The sequence below is a fragment of the Anguilla anguilla genome, chromosome 12 (assembly GCF_013347855.1).
Source record: "Anguilla anguilla isolate fAngAng1 chromosome 12, fAngAng1.pri, whole genome shotgun sequence".
NCBI classification, from domain to species: Eukaryota; Metazoa; Chordata; class Actinopteri; order Anguilliformes; family Anguillidae; genus Anguilla; species Anguilla anguilla.
Window position 1 is genome coordinate 33,986,286 of NC_049212.1, and position 21,912 is coordinate 34,008,197.

A 21,912-nucleotide genomic window follows, 5' to 3' on the forward strand; every position below is an offset into this window, starting at 1 on the left:
TTTACAAGCAATCCTGTCAGGAGCCAAAGTGGATGCAAATTAATAATGGCACAGGAGTGAGCGACGTCCCCTCCCAGCGGCTGTCAGACAGGCGGTGATTTACGACACTCAGCAACCCCCAGCTCTCGGGGTGCGAAGATTATCCAGAAACGCGGTGGCAGGCCGCTCATCAGCGCACGAGTCACAGGGCCTTACGAGACACGCAGCAATCCCAGCATGCTCTTACCGGCTCCCGCAAACCGGCCAAATGGGCAATTACTGCTTTCGTCCGTTTACGTTTATTCAAATAAGTCAGGAAGTAAATAGAACAGGACTGCTGCCAGACTAATGCTAATTTCGCACCGCTAGTGCTTAATTCGGTTCAATTCAGTTTTTGCAAAGACAGAGAGAACCGGTACACGGACAGGTCCGTGGTTTAACACCACAGTGTGCAGCGGTACAGCGCAGAGCATCAGGAAGCGCCTCCTCTGTGCAGCTGCACGTCGTGAGTTAATTAACACGTCAGGTTTGGATGCGAGGGGCCGCGTTCAGCGCTAGCCTGAGGGACGGACGCAGAGCCGAGGTGCGGCGTGTGTGTGTGTGTGTGTGTGTGTGTGTGTGTGTGCGGCTCAGCTCGATATCGCACGTCGGCCCCGGACCCAGCTGCGACGGAACCCTCGCCACGGAGACGCCGGAGCGAACAAACAAACAAACAAACAGTGCCAACCCCCGGCGCCGGGCTCCTAACCGGCCTCCCAGCGTACACCTGCCCGTCCCCCTCGCCCTTCCTCAGCCGCATCATGGAGATTAATGACGTCTCCTCCCGCGCAAATTTCTTGCCTCGGGCTTAGCTCCAGCTGAAAGACCCCCCCCCCCCCCCCCTCAGCCCCCCGCCCCTGCCCTCCCTCCACTCTCCGCACTGTTTCTCCTTGCTTAACAAGCGGGCTGAGAGAGAGAGAGCAGTATTTAAATCCACAAGCCCCAGTTAAATCTCGCGGGCTAAGGAGGGGGTGCAGGTGGCTTAGTTAACAGAATAAAAAGGATGAACCCCAAAGTGCTATAATTTGTGAAGAGGGGTGGGGGGGTGGGGGGGGGGTGTGGGGTGGTTTGGGGGGGGTGGGTGCAGGTGATGCTTCTCTCGGCTTGTGCTTTGGCAGCGCCGGAACCTTCTGGAACACATCAGTCAGCGTAAGCAAGGCCCAGTTCGCCAGCTGCGCGGACACAGCGTGCTAGGCTTATTCCAGCTGAATGCGACGTGGCACAGCCGTCAGGGGCTTGCAAGCTCAAGGCTGTAGGTTAAATTTCCAGGTGGGGAACTGCACCTGTGCCCTTGAGCAAAGGGCACTTAACCCGAGTGGCTTCAGTAAATGTTCAGCTGTAGAAATACTTTTTACCATTTAGCGGACACTCTGGACTGTCCGCTAAATGGCTAAAATGTTAATTTTAAAATGTCGACATTGCCTTGTGCTTTCCCGAGGATGCCTTTGAACAGCCTTGTATTTGTAACACAAAGTCAATTCAGATTCTAAATCTTGTTCTTTTGGACCTGGTCTGCCCCCCCCCCCCCTAAAAAAAAAGAAAAAGAAAATTAAGTCAGTGGGGAAAAATATCATCTGTGGCAATCCCTGGCTAAATGAAGGTAAAAACTGTTGGCCGTATAAAAATCCACACGCTTAGAATTTGACAGACTGTGTCAACAGACCGATTTCTGACAAAACTGTGAGGTGTCAGAACCATGTAGCATGCAGGATATGGCTGCCAGAGACAGACGGACAGACAGACAGACAGACCCGGCAGAAACAGCAGACGACTGGTGTGCCGGTAGCCAGAGAGTTGCCTGGAGCCGTGGAATCACTTTTTTTTTTTTTTTTTTTTTACCACCACAGCTGCCAACGAACCCATTTTCATATTTCCTCTAATTGTTTCCGTTACGTTTCCATCCATTATGGCCGCGAGGAAGGGGCCTCGCTAAATAAGGGCCCTGCTTTTGTGCCGTTATCAATTAGGGATGACAGCGTTTCATATTAGTAATCAGATGTAATCACCCAAACTCGCGCGGCATGTCTTAACTGCTCCTCTTATTAGGACGTCATAATGTTTCACAGGCAGCCGGCCAGCACCGCCGTCCCTGGCCCGTAAATGAGCGGTATTAATCAAGAGAGTCAGGCTGGGGGCCAGAGGGGGGGGGGGGGGCGAGGATACGCAGAGGAAAGCAGAGAGGGAGACTGTGACGAGCTCACCTGAAGTGACCCGTCTCTCCTCGCCTGTTAAAAAGCACCCTAATTGATATGTGACAGGAAGCTTGGCGGCCATCTTCTCCATTCGCATTAAAAGTGAAAGAACATTTCCGGTGAATATTTTATGGTGAAACGCCGGCTACATTTGGTTGAAAAGTGAAAGTTTTTCAGCCAACTAGGAGGTAGTCAGGTTATTTCCAAGTAAAACCTGAGCTATATTGGGGCTAAAGGGTAAGATATTCTGAAAATTTTTAACAGCCAAATAGATGATGTTGTCCTATTTTATGATTCAGAATGTTTAAATATAATTTTATTGAAATAAAGGCAACAAATAAGCCCTAAAAGTTCAAATCGCTTACTCTTTTTGCTCTGCCTACCTTTTTCAACAATCTATGGCAGTGGTCTCCAACCCTGGTCCTGGAGAGCTACAGGGTCTGCTGGCTTTCATAGTGACTCTGCACTTCATGAATCAATTAGAGCAGTTTATTACACAGTTAACTCAACTCACCTGGTGTCTTGGGTCTCAACTGGGTGCTGATTTTAAGGTGAAAACAAAAACCAGCAGACCCTGTAGCTCTCCAGGACCAGGGTTGGAGACCGCTGATCTACGGGATGATCACCTACGTTATATTTTGCAACGTGATAGAATGAGGAAGTGAGATACTGCCAAATCGACTATAGCTAGCCCTTTTCCATTGAAGAATTTGCCTATATCGCCATAACTTGATGTGCATAATAAAGTTATTGCGACAACGCTAATGGAAAACGAGTTAATCGACATATGATGCTAGACTAATTCATTTGCTAGAGGTGGATTAGAGTAGATCCTAAGGCATGAGCTAAGCTAGCTAGTGCTATACATCGGCAGTCATTGACAGAACTAGCACTGTTAGCATGCAGCCCGTATTATCTAATATCCTTAGACAATAGGGACGCACACAACTACTAGTATCAATCTTCTTGTGTGAATCTGGGCAAGTTAGCTAAAAAGCGAATTTTCCAGAAAGTGCTCTGGTTGTTGGCTTTAGGAAGAATCCTCCAACTCCAATCACCTCTAGCTCAAACCTGAACGAGTGTATTGCGGTATCAGAATCAGCGATGACGTCTTCTACAGACTCAGGGTCCAGGGCACCTGAGTCACTTATAATGCCCTCTTGATTTGGAATCAAATATTTCAATGCTGTCCATTTCTGTCATCTTTTCAACGAAATGCTGTCCATTTCTGCCATCTTTTCAACGAAATGCTGTCCATTTCTGCCATCTTTTCAACAAAATACTGTCCATTTCTGCCATCTTTTTAGCCTAAAGGTAAAATAGCAGAGCCATTTGTCTTCCGGGTTTTTCTGTCAGGCATCACAGGGTTAATTTTCCGGCGTGACTTTGGGTGTTTCAGTCGGGAGTGATCAATTTGCCAACTTTGAAGCCATACTAACAAAAATTTCAGCTCAATTTACTGAAAAATCTCTGGACTGAAATTAATTAATCTAATATCTTTGAGGGATGCTGTTATGTGGTGCTTACCCTTTAACCTAGGCCGTTTGGGTCAAAATGTCCCTCAGATTATATTTCCACCCTTCTAGATGTCTCAGTGTGACAAATACACTGTGTACAAAGAGCATAAATACTGATGAATGGTACACACACATCTCAGCATGTTTCTCTCATTAAAAGCAAGAGCACATGTAAAAATATATACCCATCTTGGCATGCCCAAAACCAAGAATGGTACACACTGGCAAATATTTTAGGCAGTTTTCATACTACATACATGTGTTTTTCTGAACCAAATGACGGCATACCACATGTTCTCCCAGCAGTAACACACAGAATAATGTGTTGTCTTATTCCTAACACCTAAATTTAGAACTATTTTGGCAGCTGACACAATTTTGCAAATATTGTTCTGGCTGTGAACATTCACACTAATAAAGCCTACTCATGCAAAAATAAAAATAATAAAAGAGACTCCTTCACACCTGCAAGATTAGAGGGAAAATCTCAACCAAGCCTCACAAGTGCAACCTTTGCATAGCCCAAACAAAGAATGAAACGCCGCTTTTGGATTCATACAGAGTAAAGAGTTTATCACGTAAAAAGGAAAAAAACCCACAATTTGAAACTACATCGCGTACGTGCTGCAGGCCTCCACGTGTGGCCAATAGCGCAGCCTGTGAGCACTGTGACATCAGCACGAGGGCTTCTGCTAGCAGAACACGAAGCCGCTGTCCCCGGAGCGGGTCAATGAGCCGACGCTTAGCTGATAAAAGCGAAGACCGCCGTCTGGGCCATTGTTCCGGAGCGCGCGGCGAATGCTCAATTAAGCCCCGCTCTGAAAACTGACGGGGGAAAAAAGGCCACGGCGTGGCGGATAACATCAAGCCGCTGGACGACCGCTCTACAGGAGAGAAGCACTTCAGCGGTCTGGTGAAGATGATCGCTGCGCGCCTGTAGGCGAGGGGCTGACACACGGACCGTTCCGTCTAAAAAGGGATGACAGCGAGCACCCAAAACGATTTCCAGGGAAACGCAACCCCGTGCCATCGCAGAGCGATCGCGACGCTTCAAACTGTTGCATTTGGCGTTTTATTTTCTCCGTCACCCGTCGGTGTGCTGATGGTGCAGTCGCACTGATGAGTCTCAGTCCCCCTCAGTCATGTGCTTCTTTGGGATGGTACAGTCCATGCGGTGGGTTAAGAAGAAGCAGTACACTGCTGAGGGACATCACATCAATTAGCAGATCCTTCTGACAGCCTTCTCCAGTACCATCCAGCCCGATCCATATTTCTCATATGTGCGGTGCCGACGAAATCCATTTCTGCCCCCATACGGAGCGAGCGGCGATCGCATCTTTACTGCGTAATGCGCTGCCTCGGAGTTCCATTCTGAATTATGCGCTCCTACGACGTTTCATTTCCAAGCCGAACCGAGTTACTTAACTCTCGAAGTCGCGCCGCGGATAACAAACAGAAAACAAATTCCATTGGCGTGATAATTGAAAACCGTGTGAATAATTCATGTCGGTTATCGACTTAGGTTGACAAAGATGGGGGACGATTCGTATAGCATCGCAGGGGGCTGAAAGTAAAATGAATATGAAATCTTAAAGGAATGATGGAACCATTCTTAATCTGAACCTGAACAAAAAAAAAAGAAAGTAGTATTTGGAAAACAATTTACAATGTCGGAACACGCCATGATGAACAGCCCTCAACAAGTTTTCATCAAACTGACACAAACTGCGACCAGATAAATATGTGTTTGCCACCCTTTCAAGGAGCTCCACATAATAACTGTTAATAATGCATTACTCCTAAAATGTTTAATCTCCCGCATTGAGTGAAAATGCCACAGACGTTCAGTTTGGAGTCTATTTATTATTTTTTTTGTCTGAGACTCTAAGATCCCTTAGATTCTTAGATCATCTATGGGAAAATGGTGATGTTGAAAACCAACATGGCACATAGTCAAACCAGATTATCAACAAAGTAAAATAAAAAGAACAAAACAAGACAGCACCAAGGCTTAATTAGCCACTGTAGTGTAAAAATAAATGCTAATCCAGGAATGTGCCTCAGAAGTAAATAACAGATTTTAAAGGGTGGATGCATTTCTTCTGGTTGACTCTTCCAGTCTAAGAAGCACCGCATACCCACACATGAAACGGGAAGGAGATCGCTTTGGCGGAGAAATAACGGCAAATTAATGAGCGAGGCTTTTCTGGGTGTCACATCCTTTCAAACGAGAGGAGGAAGAATGTTCCCGCTGCGGTGAAAAGAGGGAACCGCGGAAGAACAGACGGACGTATCCGCGCCGTTCCCGGAGAAACAGGCGGACGGGCGCTTGATCATACGCCACACGTGTCCCCCCCCCCCCCACCCCACACGCGCGCGCGCGTTCCCCCCACCGCTCAATTCAAAGCTGAGCGGAGTCACTTGACTCCTGCAAGTCAATAAATCAACCTGACAGAAAATGCAATTTGTGTTATTACTCCCACATTATAAAAATAATAATAAGCAATGAATGCCGGTTATTGCCTTGTGCTGGCACAGATGGGGGAATATAGTGCCATATAGTCACAAGAGGAAGCAAAAGTATATAAAGTAAAAATAAATGCATAACAACACAACAACAACCACAACAACAACAATAATAATTTTTTAAATATCCATATTTATTTATTATTTTTTTCAGATGTAGGAAGGGCAGTCTCGAGCAGATCAATCTATCAGCACATATATAAGAGCACTACACTAATCTTGGATCAGAAACATTCCTCTCGGTGAAAACATGGCGGATCCACCCAGACACAAAGCCGGTCAGCCATCAGACACTCGGCTTTGTGTGGCCGGTTTGAGCACAGTTTGCCCTTTGACCTCTTCACACGCTGAAGCACCGGTTGCAGCTGGGGGGTTAAGATGCTGTTGAGTTGCTGTAAGGTGGGTCTGAATGTTCAGGAATAGCTGCCCTTGGTGTATACAGATTATTGACTGCACAATCCCAGGAAGAACTACAACTCCCAGAGAACAACGATCATCACCACCTTCCTATATTGTGAGTGGCCCCATACTTTTTTCATATTTTCAAATCAGAAAGAGACACAGAGAGCGATAGATACCAACAGGAATGGGGGTGGAGAGAAAGAGAGACACAGACAGACAGAGAGAGAAGGTATAGTAAGAGAGAAATAGACAGAGATACCAGAAGGAGACTGACAGGGTATGAGAGAGTGAGGAAGGGAAGGAGAAGGTAACAGAAAACACTCTGTTCCTGCTGCACCCCTGCAGCTCCCCTCATGGCGTACCTGTGCCGTTTAACTGAGGCAAACGTGAGCGAAAAACAGAAAAAAAGAATTCCACAAATAAACGATCAACAAGCCGAGCGCATATCCTGTTACGCTCTGTGGATTGGAAGGACTCCGGTGAAGTGAGCGTGAGAGTTTCACGGCACGGATCAGATACAGCGATAACAGGCGCAACTCCGCTGCAGGGGAAAATCCTGCAACAAACGGAAACCGTTCTACAGCACTCAGAAGCAACTCACTGACACCGAAAGCTGCAATTCCACTGCAGCCCAGCAGGGGGCCAAAAAGCCGACCTCAGTCAGCAGTCACTCGCTGTTGATTATGAGTTTGAAATATAAAAGTTCTGTACTAAAAGACTGGGGATGAGCGAAGGGCGTTCGGAAAACAAAAGCCGGAAGCTAGTATAATCGAAAGTGCATGGCTTCTGTCTATTTAATTTCAATTTTATCTCTAATCTATAATTCATTTTGTCCATAATGGGTAGAGCTGAACCAAGGTTACATAGAGGTGAAGAAAAAATATAGGCCTATATTCATTCAGAAAAGGACACGATTGCATGTGACACAATCGCTTCTGTTCAAGTTAAGTAATTGTTTTTTTCACAGGAATTCATTGACAGTTTTTTAAATAGATTTGAACACTGGTTTCAAAAGTAACTATATCAAGCATGATTAGTAAACTCCATTATCACACACAATGTACTCCATTATCAATCAGCTGGTCGGTGCTGGGGTAGCACAGTGGTGCAGTGGGTAGCGCTGTCGCCTCACAGCAGGAAGGTTGTGGGTTAGAATCTCAGCTTGGGGCCTTTCTGTGTGGAGTCTGCATATTCTCCCCGTGTCCATGTGGGTTTCCTCCGGGTACTCCGGTTTCCCAAAGTCCAAAGACATGCAGGTAGGCTAATCGGAGACTCTAAATTGGCCATAAGTGTGAGTGAATGTGTGTGCCCTGCGATAGATTGGCGGCTTGTCCAGGGTGTATTCCTGCCTCTCGCACAATGCACGCTGGGATAAGCTACTGCACCCCCCGCGACCCTGCTATAGATAATGGATGGATGGATGGACTGATGGTCGGCGCTGTTTGCGTGGAATTCCAAAGCGATAACCCGCTTTGAGATGCAGCCGAAAAGGTTACCTACAACATTGCTGACAGCAGCTTAGCGCCTCGACCTATCTCAGCGGATGAAAGACAAATGTGGGACGGGTGCATTATGTGAACCAGTAATGCTGTTCACATTGAGCGTTAGAAGGTTTCTTAATTAATGCTCACGGAAAATTGGCCGTTAAAATGATAAAATATGCTTCAGTAAGAGCGCTAAGAAAATGTGCCAACGTTATTAACGCGGTTGTTAGTTGTAATTCAATTATCATGACGTAGCTAGATCAAACGCGTTTTGGTAAGAGAGGGAATCGGATAAGGGTAAGGGCGGAGCTATGTATCTGTAGCGGAGGAAGAACATTTTTATTCTGAGTTAAATAAACAGCGTTCCACCGCCTTCCCTTCAACCACACAGCCCCCCAAAACAGTTCCAATTTAAACCTGGGTTTAAAAAATATATATATAATTAAGCCAAGCCGAGGTTGGCACAGTGCATTCCGCAAAGAAACCGAGAGGAACTGCTCCTAGTGGCTTCACAAATCAAACACAGTTACTGGATTCCTCTTCTACTGAACACGAAATTCATGTCATGAATTAAGCCAATAATCAATTAGAGATGGAATGACTGTGTTACCACAAGATAAATACTTAACGTTTTCTTATGGCATTGCTATTGATTAGGATTCAAAATGTGAGAGTACGTATGCCCCTCCGCCATACAAATAAATAAGTAAAATAAGCAGGAAAATCATAAGGATACACAATAAATTGTCAGTTCAAAGCTGTTAACTTAACATTTGGTCCCCATTGGACTGTTAGAGTTATCTGCTAGAGTTAAATAAACACTGGACATTTTACTGTCCACTCTTTGGTCATGTCCAATTTCCATGCAAGGCGAACATCTGAAATTATTTGTTGAAAAATACACAACGTGAATGACACGTTTATCACACGTCGAACCCACATACCGAGTCAGAATCAGAATAAACCGAAATCATTGGCTTAATGGAGCCATTTTGGGGGTCTTTATCAAACTTCTTGGCTCACTTTGGCTAAGAATAACTGAAACGGAATATAAATGAGGCAGAGGCTCCGTTTTAGATAAAGAAATGCTGTACACAGCATATGGTTTAGTCACATCTGTGACTCACTGAAAGATGAGCAGGGATTTTTATTTATTTATTTCTGCCATGGAGTTACAGTATGGATAGCACTAAAGTGCCACGTGACTTGAATTCAAACTTCATTTTTAGTTCTCATTTAGTTCTCATTGCAGGTAGTCATAAACTTTGCATTAACTTTGCAAAAAAAGTCATTCTGATATATATCCTCAGATAAATCATCCACGTTGTAAAATAAGCCTTCCCCATGAGGGGACAGTGATGGGAGTTATTGTCACATTTCCATAGAAAAGAAATATGCAAATGACACACATTATCCCAAACTTCAAAAGGATGACCACCACGACCCTCGGAAGGACGATGAAGGGGAAATGGCTGCCATCTGAACATCTATGGTGCCCCTTCCAAAATTGTACAGGAAAGGAAACACATTTTTATCCTTTATCATTTAAAAATGGGGGGAGCAGTTGGATCAAAGCTGGCTTACCATAAATATGTATGCACCAAATAATTTTGCAAAGCAACACATTTCCTTTTGAAGTCAGACAATGTGGTTGCACAAAAAAACAATGCACTGCTCATCCAATGCATTAGCTGACCGAGAAGATTTGAATGCAACATTATACAGCAAAATAGATGAGCCTATACCAGATGTGCTCAGAATAACGTTAGCCAAGACAAGAACAGAGCTTTTCATCATGGTATACAGGAAAACCCATATTACAGGATTTGAATACAACACAGTGGCTCTAGAGTCGTCCACTCTCTGCAGGTGTGTGCGATTGTACTTCAATCACACCTTCATCTGCGACAAGAACAACTGTACACATGTAGAAGCTAATACAGTTTCCTCAAATGAAGTATCTTTCTCAAAATTCCTTAAAGACGGTAAGGGAATAAAGGCTTCCTAAATACTCAAAAAAACGTAATGATTGGGATGGAGGAACAGTAGAAACAAGGACAATGTTTTATTTTATTTTCCCAGACAAATGAATGGTGAAAGGGTTTAATGGTCAAGCAAGACGTGAGGCTAATATGAACCGTGGCATTGAAACACAGCGCCCGGCTAACCCTCACCTGGATCCACTTGTCTGGAATGGCCATGGCCAGGCGGTAGTCGAAGCCACACCCTCCTTCGGTGACGGCTCGGCAGAGCCCTGGCATCCCGGATACATCCTGCGGTGAGGAGGGGAAGCATATTTCAGCGGGGTCTTTCCCGGGGAAAAAAAAAGTCTCAGTTTTTACATCTGACTAAAACTCGCCACTCATCCTTAACTCTGAATTTTAGATTTCAGAAAATAATACACTTTTCATTCCTTACATGTCCTGTGAAGTTTCAGCTGTGCACTTTTAAAATAAAATAGCTTAAAAACATTGCATGATTGAGTTTAAGATAATGGGCAAGGTGCATTGTGGGTAAACTGAACACAGGTGTACGCTCCCAGAATTCTTCTCATGTACAGTGCCTGCAAGGTGCTTTCACTAGTTTATTCTCCGGTGAATACAATTACACCAGTGACATACTGACAACAGTGATAGTCACATTCTTGGGAAGATTTTTTCTTAAAAACTTAAAAACCCTATTTTGTTTGACCACACTCTGTAAAGTTTGTTTAATCACCACGCCCCACAGACACAGTTCATCTACTTAAATCACAGTCATCCATAAAAACAGCAGACCCTCCTCCCCTCCATTTGCTGTTGGCACCAGTAGTTTTTCAAGGCGTATTCTTTATCAATTGCACAGAAATTAATTAAACAAGTAAATGAATAACTGCTTTCATTAATTGCGGCTCTGGGCTGTTTTAGTGCAGATATTGGACTGACTGTTTGTTTAGGAGGAATTTCTGTTTCTGTGGGGGGTGGGGGGGTGGGGTGGGTGTCCTGTGGTCAATCTGCACAGGCGGGGGCAGGGGACCCCTGATTTCCTCTACTTTTAAATCCAGGATACTAAGCACCCAATTAACACCTCCACTTGATTCATTTCAAAGCCCGTGTTCCTGCCTCACTGCATGCTGACGGATTAAAGGAAAACAGAACAATCCAAAGCCATTTCCATTTTTAAAAAAACGGGTCTCTTTCCGTGGTGAGCAAATCGGATAAGTCCAGATTTTGCAGCAACCGTCTCTGAATACAGATCTGTTCGTATCTGCGCTTATAAATTAGACGTAGGCACCCCGCTCGTACACAATGTGCATTTGCATAGAAATACGGCAGCGCAAACAAATATTACACAAATGATCAAAGAAAATAATTTTTTAAAACACATCTCGTCCATAAACATCAACCCTGATTTCCGCTCAAAACCCAATATGGAAGTCTAGTCAGGGAACTGGCTAATGGCTAAAGAGGCTGGTCCATCTGAATGGTAATAGATGCTTTCAACAAACAATGTCACTCTGTACATTTAAATGACATCGCCCAGTACGATTTCACCATTGAAACCCTTAACTAATGCAATTCAGCAAACTTGTGCGTGGATTTAATAACATTAGTGTTGCTGCTGCAGGGCTTGTGGTAACCTCTTGCTGGTAATGAAGAGGCCAAGAGCCAGGGAGGGTTAAAAACACGGCACACATCCAGCGCATTTTATCTCAGCGTGAATCTGAGCTGGAAGTCCCTGAGCCTTGGTCCCTTTCTCACAGGTATAGCCGCTATGGGCTACGGGGGGGGGGGGGGCGGGAGGGATGAAGATCTCGTCGATGAAAAAAGAAAAAACTGGTGACAAATGAGTACAGAGCCAAAGACGTGGAACCAATCAAGGCAGCCCAGAGGGCTTGTTGCCAGGACATGTTTGACCTTAGAGAAGTGGGAAGTGCAATCAAAAGAGTGGAAGATCAGGCTCCACAACAAAAGCACACAATGGACTGAAAAAGGGTGAGAAGTCGCTGTGTGTTCAAACAAGAACAGCCATTTATTGTTTCACAGTGTCAGGCAGGACGGAATACGTTCCAAATGGACGGACAAGGGGAAAACTACAATGACTATGGCTGTTTGCAGTGACCATAGCGTAAACATGCACTTCAATCTAATCCTCATTCAGAGCAGTGTGACATACCATGAAAGACTGACCTGATTGGGTGTGACATGCTACGAAAGACAGATCTGATTGGGTGTGACATACTATGAAAGAGGGATCTGATTGGGTGTGACCTACTATGAAAGGGGGATCTGATTGGGTGTGACATTCTGTGAAAGAGGGATCTGATTGGGTGTAGCTCACCTCTGCAATGGTGATGCAGTCAGGATACAGTGTGTGCAGGATGTGGTTGGCCACCATCAGATAGACGACAGAGTCCTCATCCACCTGCAGACCAAAGTACTCAGAGTAGTCTCCTGAAAACCCAGTGCCTGAACAAAGAGAGAGAAAGAAAGAGAGAGACAGAAAGACATAAGGAGAATGAGAAGGTGTGAGAGAGAGGGAGGGAGTGAACAGTGAACGCTCTGAAGCTTTTTGTTCGCCCACACTTCTAAATCAATTAGGCTTTTCAAACTTACTGAAAATATAAAACATTATTATGCACAACACTTATTTGCACCTCAAGGTCTACAGCTTTCAGGATTTACTGGCAGGCTTGAAAGCACTTTCTTAGTTTTTGTTTATTACCATCTCTCTCTTTCATTTCTGCGTTTTTCAGGGCTTTGTTGCATAGGAAATGTACGTGATTGACATCGCTTTTCAGATGGAAGGCAGACGCGTCTGATATCTTTTCAGGGACGGTGGGTGGGTTGGGGGGGGGGGGGGGGGGGGGCAGTGGAGGGGTTGGGGCGTGGGAGGGGAGGGGGGCAGTGGGGGAGCAGACACAGCTGCAGGGGGAGGAGGCCTGACTTACCGAGGCCATGGTGGTGATAAAGCATGGAGGTCACGCCGTCGAACCTGAAGCCGTCAAAGCGATACTCCTCCATCCACCAGCGCAGATTAGACAGCAGGAAACGCTGCACCTCCCAGCTGCAGGGAGGGACAGAGTGAGGGAGAGAGTGGGAGAGGGGAGGAGGGAGAGAGGGAGAAAGAGAGGGGGGGTGAGGGAGACAGGGAGGGAGAGAGAAAGAGAGAGGGGGAAAAGAGGCAGACAGAGGGAGAGACAGAGAGAGAAGGGGGAAAGAGATAGTGAGAGAGAGAGTGAGAGGTGAGAATGACATAGCGATGGAGGGAGAGGGAGAAAGAGACAGTGAAGAGACAGAAATGGAAAGAGAAAGAGACCATGAACTTCATTACATTTTCATTTACCCATCCGTACAGTACCCTTTACATATTTTCCCTTGCACTGCAGAATTCTGACAGAATTGAGGTGCTTCGCTCAATGGAAGGGCTCCGTTGGGTTATCACACCTGCCACGTTTTTCTTGCGAAGGCAGTTTCCAAATAACATTCACGCCGTCGGTCAAAAAGTGTTCAGGAGAAAAACATCCTGGGAATGCACCGCCCTCAGCTTTCAGCAGGGGCTCTTTGAGTTTTTAAAAGTCCTCTCCGATCAGCAAATGGGAAGACAACTAATTCTGCGGCTGGCGAAAAAGGGGAGGAGCAAAGCTTTAGGCAGATTCCCGGTGAGGAGTCTCACTGAAATCAAACTTGTGTGCTGATTGATTGTTAGCTTACGGTAAAGGAAAGGAAACCATAAAGCTAGAGCTTTGGTTATTTCTGCCACAGAGAGACTACACACGCAGATCTGACACAGAGCACAGGAAGCAGGTGCTTGGTTTTCTAGTGCAAATATCAGCGATGTACAGCGAAAACGGTGTTTTCCCCACCACAGAGCAGGCACAGGCGCTTTCGCACTGCTGGGCACGCACAAACGCTCCTAAGACAAGCCGGGCGGGCGGACCTGGCCGACATTTCTGTGAGACTGCCTGCATTGGGCCTCACGTGAAGCTGACCCAAAGCCAGGCCGGCGTGAGAGGACGAGAACCTTCCGGAAGCCCTCGCACTCCGGTACGCCCGCAGCCTAAACCGTCCGTCCGGTAGCACGGAGAGACTCACGACGGCTCTGACACATTTGCAGAATGGGCCGGTCTCTCCCTTTACCAATCCCTCAGCACGTTAGCCTCTCGGGGGAGCGCATCGATTTCCGATCCGCGTCTGGGCAAACGCTCTTCACACCACGGGGATCTGCGCCGGTCAAACTGGACGCTTCCTGCCGAGCTGGAGCGACGGACGCCCGCCGGATCGATTCGCCAGCTATCGGCTCCACGCGAGAGACGCTGTTCGTACAGCAGCCTTCTGTACACGCGTCACCTTCCTCACAACCACACATTAGACTGGAAGGAGAGCTAAACAGATAACAGATCTGTGAGTATCTGCCGTCAACAAAAGCTCCTCTGGCAGCCCCTACTGTGTCCTAATTGTGTTATCCTTAGATTGTCCTCCCCACCCCAAAAAAAAAAAAAATTAGGGGCATAAATACAAATGTAGAAATACAGATGGATATTGTTAAATCAAATGACTGTACAGATGAATTTCAAATTGAAGCATCTTCACTGTTCATTACCCATATACATAAACACACATAATGGAAAAATTAACTTTCGACAACAGTGAAGCAAACAATGTTTGCCTTTTTTGTTTTGTTTTGTTTTGTTTTGTTTTTTAATCACGGTAGTTCCCAATGCCCCCAGCATCTGCCCCAGTGGGCATAATTAAGAGGTAATGGCTCTGGTAAAGTGGTCTGATTCAGGAGAGGAGCTCCTCCGTGCGCGTTTGCACGAGCACTTCCCGACTGCTCGTTCCTCGTTAGACACTGAGTAAAAGCCAATTACCGACCTGGCTCCTTCGCGCGTATCAAGTGGCAAGCTCGCGCCTCTTAATCATTCAGATGCAATCTGGCTAACGCGTTTGCATCCATTAGGGCTCAACGGTGACAGGTGCCCCGGTGACAGCTTTGTACATATGCAAAAACATTATTACAAATGCAATTAAAACGATAGCGCTTCCATCGCGAATAAAAACGCATTTCGACATTTTGATTGATACCTGGTTATGGTTGTGTTCCGTAAATTTTCAAATCCTTTGAAAATGCAAAAGGGGAAAAAAAATGTATAAAATAAAATAAACCAGAAGACAGTTTTTTTGTCCTACAGAAAGGCACACACACTGCCTCCCTCAGGCTAATACCCTACTGTTGCTACAACGTTTTTAACCAAACTTCTTCGTGCGGCTTGAAACAACCGATCCCTTAGTACAGCTTGGTGTGGAGGCCCTTGCCTTTAAACTAAATCAAACAGAATGCAGGAGCCTCCTGAATATCGGCTGACGTTAATTACCGATACTCCCCCGTGTTTTAGCTGGCCTTTGAATTCACAGAGCTTAATACGTTTCATTAGATTAGCAGTGACAGAGAGGGCATTTCGAGTCAACCATCCGATGCTTCTTCAAGAACAGCAGACTGCGGAGGAAAAACTGGAGGCACAACAAGCAGTGCCCGTTGGCATGAAGCACCCCCGAGCTGGTGTGCACTCCTAGGGTCAGGTTCTCCCGGTCCATAGACTAACCCAGTGTGGCGTTCGGTCCGCCGGTGAGGCCGATTGGTTTCGGCAGCGCCGGCTGGTGGAGAGAGCGCGCGCACCTGGGCTGCGTTGGCTAATCAGCCCAGGTGCTTAACGGTCTGCTGCTCCCCACAGTTCGGGGCCGAGACCGGGAGCTCACACCGAGAGCGCAGTTATGATTTTCGTTTTGTTTCGGAAATGTGTTTGAGGAGAAAAGGAAGAGAAAGCGGTGGTCCGCGGCTGGGATGCTGGCGCCAAGCTTGGGAAGCGGGCCAGCTACGGGCGGCGCACGGGAAAGTGGTCGCACCGTTTTACTTTCTTTTGTCTTTGTTGTTTTAGCTTGTTGTGTTAGTTTATTGTTTTTGCCTGGAACACATGAGGGGGAAGAGTGAAGATAGCGTTTAATTTATTTTGTGTTTGTGTGGGTGTGCTCTCTCTCTCTCTCTCTCCATGCGGCAACCAATGGTGTTCCCCGGCACTGCCGCATCTCCCTCCTAGGGGTGTCATGCTGTCGTGTGACACCCAGAGATGGGCAACTAGGAAAGTATCCATTTCTGGTTTGCATGCCACCTTCGGGCCTAACATGTACGCCATCTGACTGCTACATTTCTCATAAGCGCACGAATGACAGCCAAAGACTGTTCTCGGGTCCCTATATCAGGGATTTTCCCGCACTGAAATGGCTTATGCAAGCCGCCTAAGCTGTCTATAGGAGAAATCGGGCAAAGAAAACCGTGTAAAATTAATCAGAATTGCCTGTGAATTTATTGGCACAATTTCGTCGTGAATGATACTCCATTTCAAGTTTTTAAAAGTTTTAAATTTACATACAACCTTAGACACTCTAAATGAACCACAATAGAATCCGCTTAATTGCAAAATAGAATGAAACGGAGAGCGGACGACCTCGCTTGCCACTCAGACGTCTGCTATCGACTGATTTCCAACTTATTCAACTTACCGTGAATTACTTCAACTTACAATGACGTAACGTCCAAATCGATGAGGAGGGGTGCTTTTGTTTGTTTTTTAACCCCTAGGTCAGCTTTTGCAAAGCCTACTGCACAGACCAATCTGGTGTGTGCTAATTATGAATTCCAGTGACCTGGTGGCTGTTTCTTTTCTATTAATCAGTTGGAGCATCCAGAAGATGAGGCTATGTCAACACCACAAGCAAATTAGCTGAACAAATTAACATTAAACACTGGACTCAAGTCAAACACGTAGATGAGTAAAATTAATTTCCTTAATAAATATTAAACACAATTTAAAATGCCGAAGGTCTCAATAGTTTCACTAATCTCCAAATCTGAAGCCCTCTCCATGACCTCCCTGGGTACTAACCCTCTTCTTTTCTCTTTAGATGGCATTCTGTAAACATATAATAGCGAAAAAGCATGTTGTTATAGCAACTCAGACGAGTCATAACTTTAACGGCTGTTAGATTTATACAGACGAGGACATAGTGTTTTTTGGTCACCTAGCATCCAATTCCAGCTAGAACACACTCTGAAAACAATACTAACGTAAGGTAGATAACGTTCTTAAATGATGTATGATTTATTGTAAATAGAAATAAAGCCGTATACCTAAAAATGACTTCCGGAACAGATTTTTTTACTTTGCTTGCTCAAAAACAGTTTTTTGGAAAAATTTCCTGCAAAGGTCATCTTATTGCTCCATTTCTTTTGGAGGTGGTAGAGGATGAATTGAACGTATAATACTACCCTGATATGGGTACAGTAGCTGCATTGTACACCAAGTTACTGACCGTGTTGCATTCATCAAGCGTTAAATTTATGGCGACTCTCCCCTATTTATAGATCATTACGCAATGTAACTGGACATAATTCCAGGAACATATTTGAAAATATGCACTGATTATTTATGCAAATATGCAATCTCTTTACAATGAATGAAATGAACGTGGTACAGAATTTAGAAATTCCATGCAAAAGAAAGAGGGAAACAAATAGAGGGAGAGAGAAAGAAAGAGGGAGAGAAATAGAGGGAGAGGGAAAGAAAGAGGGAGAGAAATAGAGCGAGAGCAAAAGAAAGGAGAGAAAGAAATAAAGAGAGCGGGACAGCGGCCCCAGGAGGAGACTGAGAGGGGGTGCGGCTCGCGGCGCTGACGCTCGCGCTCTGTTAAGAGACGAGAGAACGGGCGAGATCGGCGAGAGAGCCTCCTGGAGACTCCAGAAGGAAAATAAAACATCAAATGGCGTAAGACCAGGCTGTCTGTGAGAGGCTCCGGCACACTCCGCCACACTCCGGCGCCCCTCGGCGCGCCTCGAGTGGGCGTTAAAAAGCGCGGGCGCGGCACCACCCAGGTGCCCCAGCTCCCCGCGAGGCGGCGTTGCCATAGCACCTGGATCGCCACATCCAGCTCGCTTCTCTGCTTTGGGATGCGTAGCGCGCGGTGCGAGCGGAAAAAGGCCGGATCACGTGTGCATTCTGTGGGAATTCGAAAAGGTCATCCCTCTCTCCCCCTCTCACTCTCTCTCGCTCTCTCTCTCCGGCATCAGGCAGAGAGACGCAAACATGAGGCCAAACAGTCTGGCGCACAGATTCATTGCATCTTTTGACATGGAAAAATTTCAGAGAGGGCCGGCATGGTGGCGCAGTGGGTAGCACTGTCGCTTCACAGCAAGAAGGTCCTGGGTTCGAATCTGGCCTGGGCCTTTGTGTGGAGTTTGCATGTTCTCCCCGTGTCCGTGTGGGTTTCCTGCGAGTACTCCGGATTCCTCCCACAGTCCAGGCTAATTGGAGAGTCTAAATTGCCCCTAGGTATGACAGTGTGAGTGAATGGTGTGTGTGTGTTCTGCAATAGATTGGCGACCCTTTCAGGGTGTATTCCTGCCTCTCACCCAATGCACGCTGGGACCCTGATCAGGATAAGCGGGTATAGATGATGGATGAATGGATGAAACATTCAGGCAAAACCCCCCGAATGACAATGATTAAACAATTTTAATCAATGGACCAAAATTTAATGTAATAGCCCACATAATAATGTAACAACAATAGCCACACAAAAAAGGAAAATACAACATAGAGCGGTACTAAAATCACTGAACTGTACACCCATCACACCAAGGCCACAAGTCTTTTTGCTAGCGGTTTATCTCTTAGCATAATAATGACTGAATGGCTTAGCCTCTGCAAATGCCAAAGCTCTGTCCTTTCACTAATTTTTCACCATGTGTTCCCACCTTAGAAGAACTAGGACAAAAACTAATTTCATTTTTGGACTTTGGAGGCAATATTTCCCATCTCGATGAATATTTGGGAACAAGCTAAATATATTCCTGCTGGCAGTGGCAAATCTACCATCTACCAACTGGTATGATACGTGAGGAATCTGAACTATCTCTGAGCGTAGCACAACAAATTAACTTCAGATATTCCGTGCCAGCTACATCATGCTAACACTGGTAAATACAATTTCAAACACTGATAGAAGTTCCTTGGACATAAAGTGAGTTTGCAATGCATCACCCAGTGTTTTGTATTTTTATTTTTCCTCCACCCCATGCCCATCCCCCACCAAAAACTTGTTCCCGCCGAATTGTGGACGTATGCCCAGGCGCATCAAGCCGAACCTTCGCAGCGAAAACGCTGAGGTAGTTATCGAGATTGCGGTTTCATAAATAAAGGTGTGAAAGAGCATATTACATCTCGGCGTGGTCGGACTACCGATGAAGAGCCTGGTTCGGATACGATAAGACCACAGGCACGCCAGTCGCACGTTCCCACGCGATAAATATATTATGGCTCCTTCACGCTTCTACTGCGAGAACAAAGACCTGAAACACAAAGAAACCTCACAAGAACAAGATAATGGGCTAAAGCAGAGAGGGAGAGAGAGAGAGAGAGGTTGAAATGGAAGGAAAAAGATCCATAATTTGAGGATTTGTCTCTGATTTATTGCAGAGATATCTCACTTATAATCCTGAGTGGTGCTCCATGGCCCACCTATCCCACAGCACGTTTCACAGGTAGAAGGTGCTGTGATCGGGGGGGGGGGGGGGGGGTAGGATATTGCAAACACCTGTACGGGGCACACCTGTACGGACAGAATCCCTAAAGGTACCTTAAAGGAGGGGGGGGGGGGGGTGGGGTGGGTAGATGATCTATGCCCTGCTATCTTCACATTAAACTCAAGCTACAGATAAGAACAAATACATTTGAGGAAGCCCACAGGTCATTCCATGGAGGGTGCGACGTTCCAACGATGGTGTCTGGCAGGGTGATGGATTCTAAAGAAGCCTCATTGAGCTGTAAGCACAAACCAAGCACTCCCCACCACAGGAAGCAGAAACTGTCCAGCCCCCCTCTCCGTTCTCCCCTCCCCTGACCTGCCGGAAGGTTCTGTCCAGCTTATTGAGGCAGGGCGACGGGGTGGGACGCTTTTATGCGAAAACATAACACAAAATGAGGAGAACAGGCCCATTCAGACCATCATCAGTTACACAGAGTCTGGAGCGGTGATCTCAAACTCATGTCCTGATGAATCGGTGTCAAACTTAATTGCTTATAAGTTACTGATTGGCTGGAGAGTGCACACACCTGGTTGCCAACTGGCTGCTGATTGGTTGCCACAAAAACCTGAAGCATGCGCAACCCTTCAGGAGTTTTGAGACTCTAGGATAGAGTACCCAGCACCATGTCAAGTTTGACTCAAGTTTGAAACCCCGAGAGTCTCTCCCAGAACTGTATGACCTTGGCAAGCTGTTCCCCCCCCAAAAAAAATATATATTTTATCAAAACATTTCCTGCTTATCAGTTTGGAATTTACAATGAGCGACGTGCTAACAGGCTCTTCCGCAGCGCGGCTCGAGCGTCACAGCGGGCAGCGCGGTCGGATTAACGTCCACCAGATGTTCCGCGGCGCTGCCAGACACCATGCGGTCGCTGGATTCGCCCCACAATATCTCACTCCCCACGCCGATGGCCACAGCGCAGGGTGAGCTCAGCCTGAGGAATGATCAGACTCGTAAAGGAGGCGCTGGTGTGGTGTAATCGTTAGAGGGCTCGTCGTACGTTCATTTCAGATCTATTTCTCCCTAAACCAGGGACAATAAGTATGAGGCTGATGTCTGAAGTATTTAGTGGTATTTACGTAATGTATTCTCGCACAGCACAGCATCTTGAGATACAGTATGTACCTCAGTGATACATACACACACACCAGTCTGACTGCTGGAGATACAGAAAAAATGCATGTATATAGTATCTCCACGTGGGAAACAAATAAAAGGAGGGTTGTCAGAAGGCACAGGGTGACGGACACGTAAGAAAGTCCGAAGTCCCTCGTCAAAACGCCGCGATCCAGAGAGTTGGCGACATCGGCAGGCGAGAGGACGGAACGAGGAGAATAATCCGGCGCGTTCACCTACCCCCTCTCCCCCGCCGTCCTTGGGCCTCTCCGAAAAAACAGCCTAATAGAGAGCCAGGGAAAGCAGCTTAATGGAGCCGCCGCACGTCTCCAGGCTAGTTAGTCCTCCCGCTACGAACAAGAGAGAAAGTGCATTCTGTATTCTGGGCCTGTAAGTCAGGGAACGCCACTGCTGTGCAAGGCCAAGCAAGCATTCCTTCTGCTGGGCGGGAGGAAAGGGGAGTGGGGGAGCTCTCAATTTGGTGACTGTCCAACAGCCCAATTAAAAGCCTGTCCAAGTTTAGGCCGCTTGTGCCCATTTCTCCTTCGTTGTCTTTTGAGCCGGAGACAGAAGGTGAGCCCTTTCTGAAACCGATCAATTTGACTCCGAGCTTATGAAAACAGCAGGGTGGGGGGTGGGGGTTATAGAATATTCCTCTGTAGATCCTTTGTAAGGAGACGGAGGGTGTAATGGCAACACTCATCAATTCTGCTGATCAATGATGCATGCGTTGCTGCAGTGCCGTGGAGATCTGCGGGAACAATAAATCGGGATAGCGGCGAGGACCCCGAAGTGCCCCGCTGATCAGACCTGATTTCTGCCAAATAAACTGCACCTCATCACTGATTCATAACCCCCCTGTGAGGGGCCTCAATGTTCCCCGATACCGAAACACACCATTTTGAGTCTCACGCGTGTCAGCAGCTTCTCGCTCCGCGCGCACTGGTGGTTTAGAAAAGCAGCGGCAGAGATCTCACACAATGAGCATTACGTGCAGGAGTCTGTGTGCGAGTTGCGATCTCGTCGTCGTGGTCCCGT

General features: G+C 46.5%; 1 protein-coding gene across 1 annotated transcript in view; it reads right to left on the minus strand.

Moving 5' to 3' along the window:
- The window catches only part of gbe1b (glucan (1,4-alpha-), branching enzyme 1b), a 114,969-nt gene that overhangs the window by 44,415 nt on the left and 48,642 nt on the right, over window positions 1-21,912 (minus strand). Inside the window, exons 8-10 of the mRNA XM_035385140.1 lie at window positions 13,070-13,185; window positions 12,460-12,587; window positions 10,314-10,412 (exon numbers count right to left, since the gene is read on the minus strand). Coding sequence (XP_035241031.1) covers window positions 10,314-10,412; window positions 12,460-12,587; window positions 13,070-13,185 — 343 coding nt within the window. The remainder of the gene's footprint in view (window positions 1-10,313; window positions 10,413-12,459; window positions 12,588-13,069; window positions 13,186-21,912) is intronic.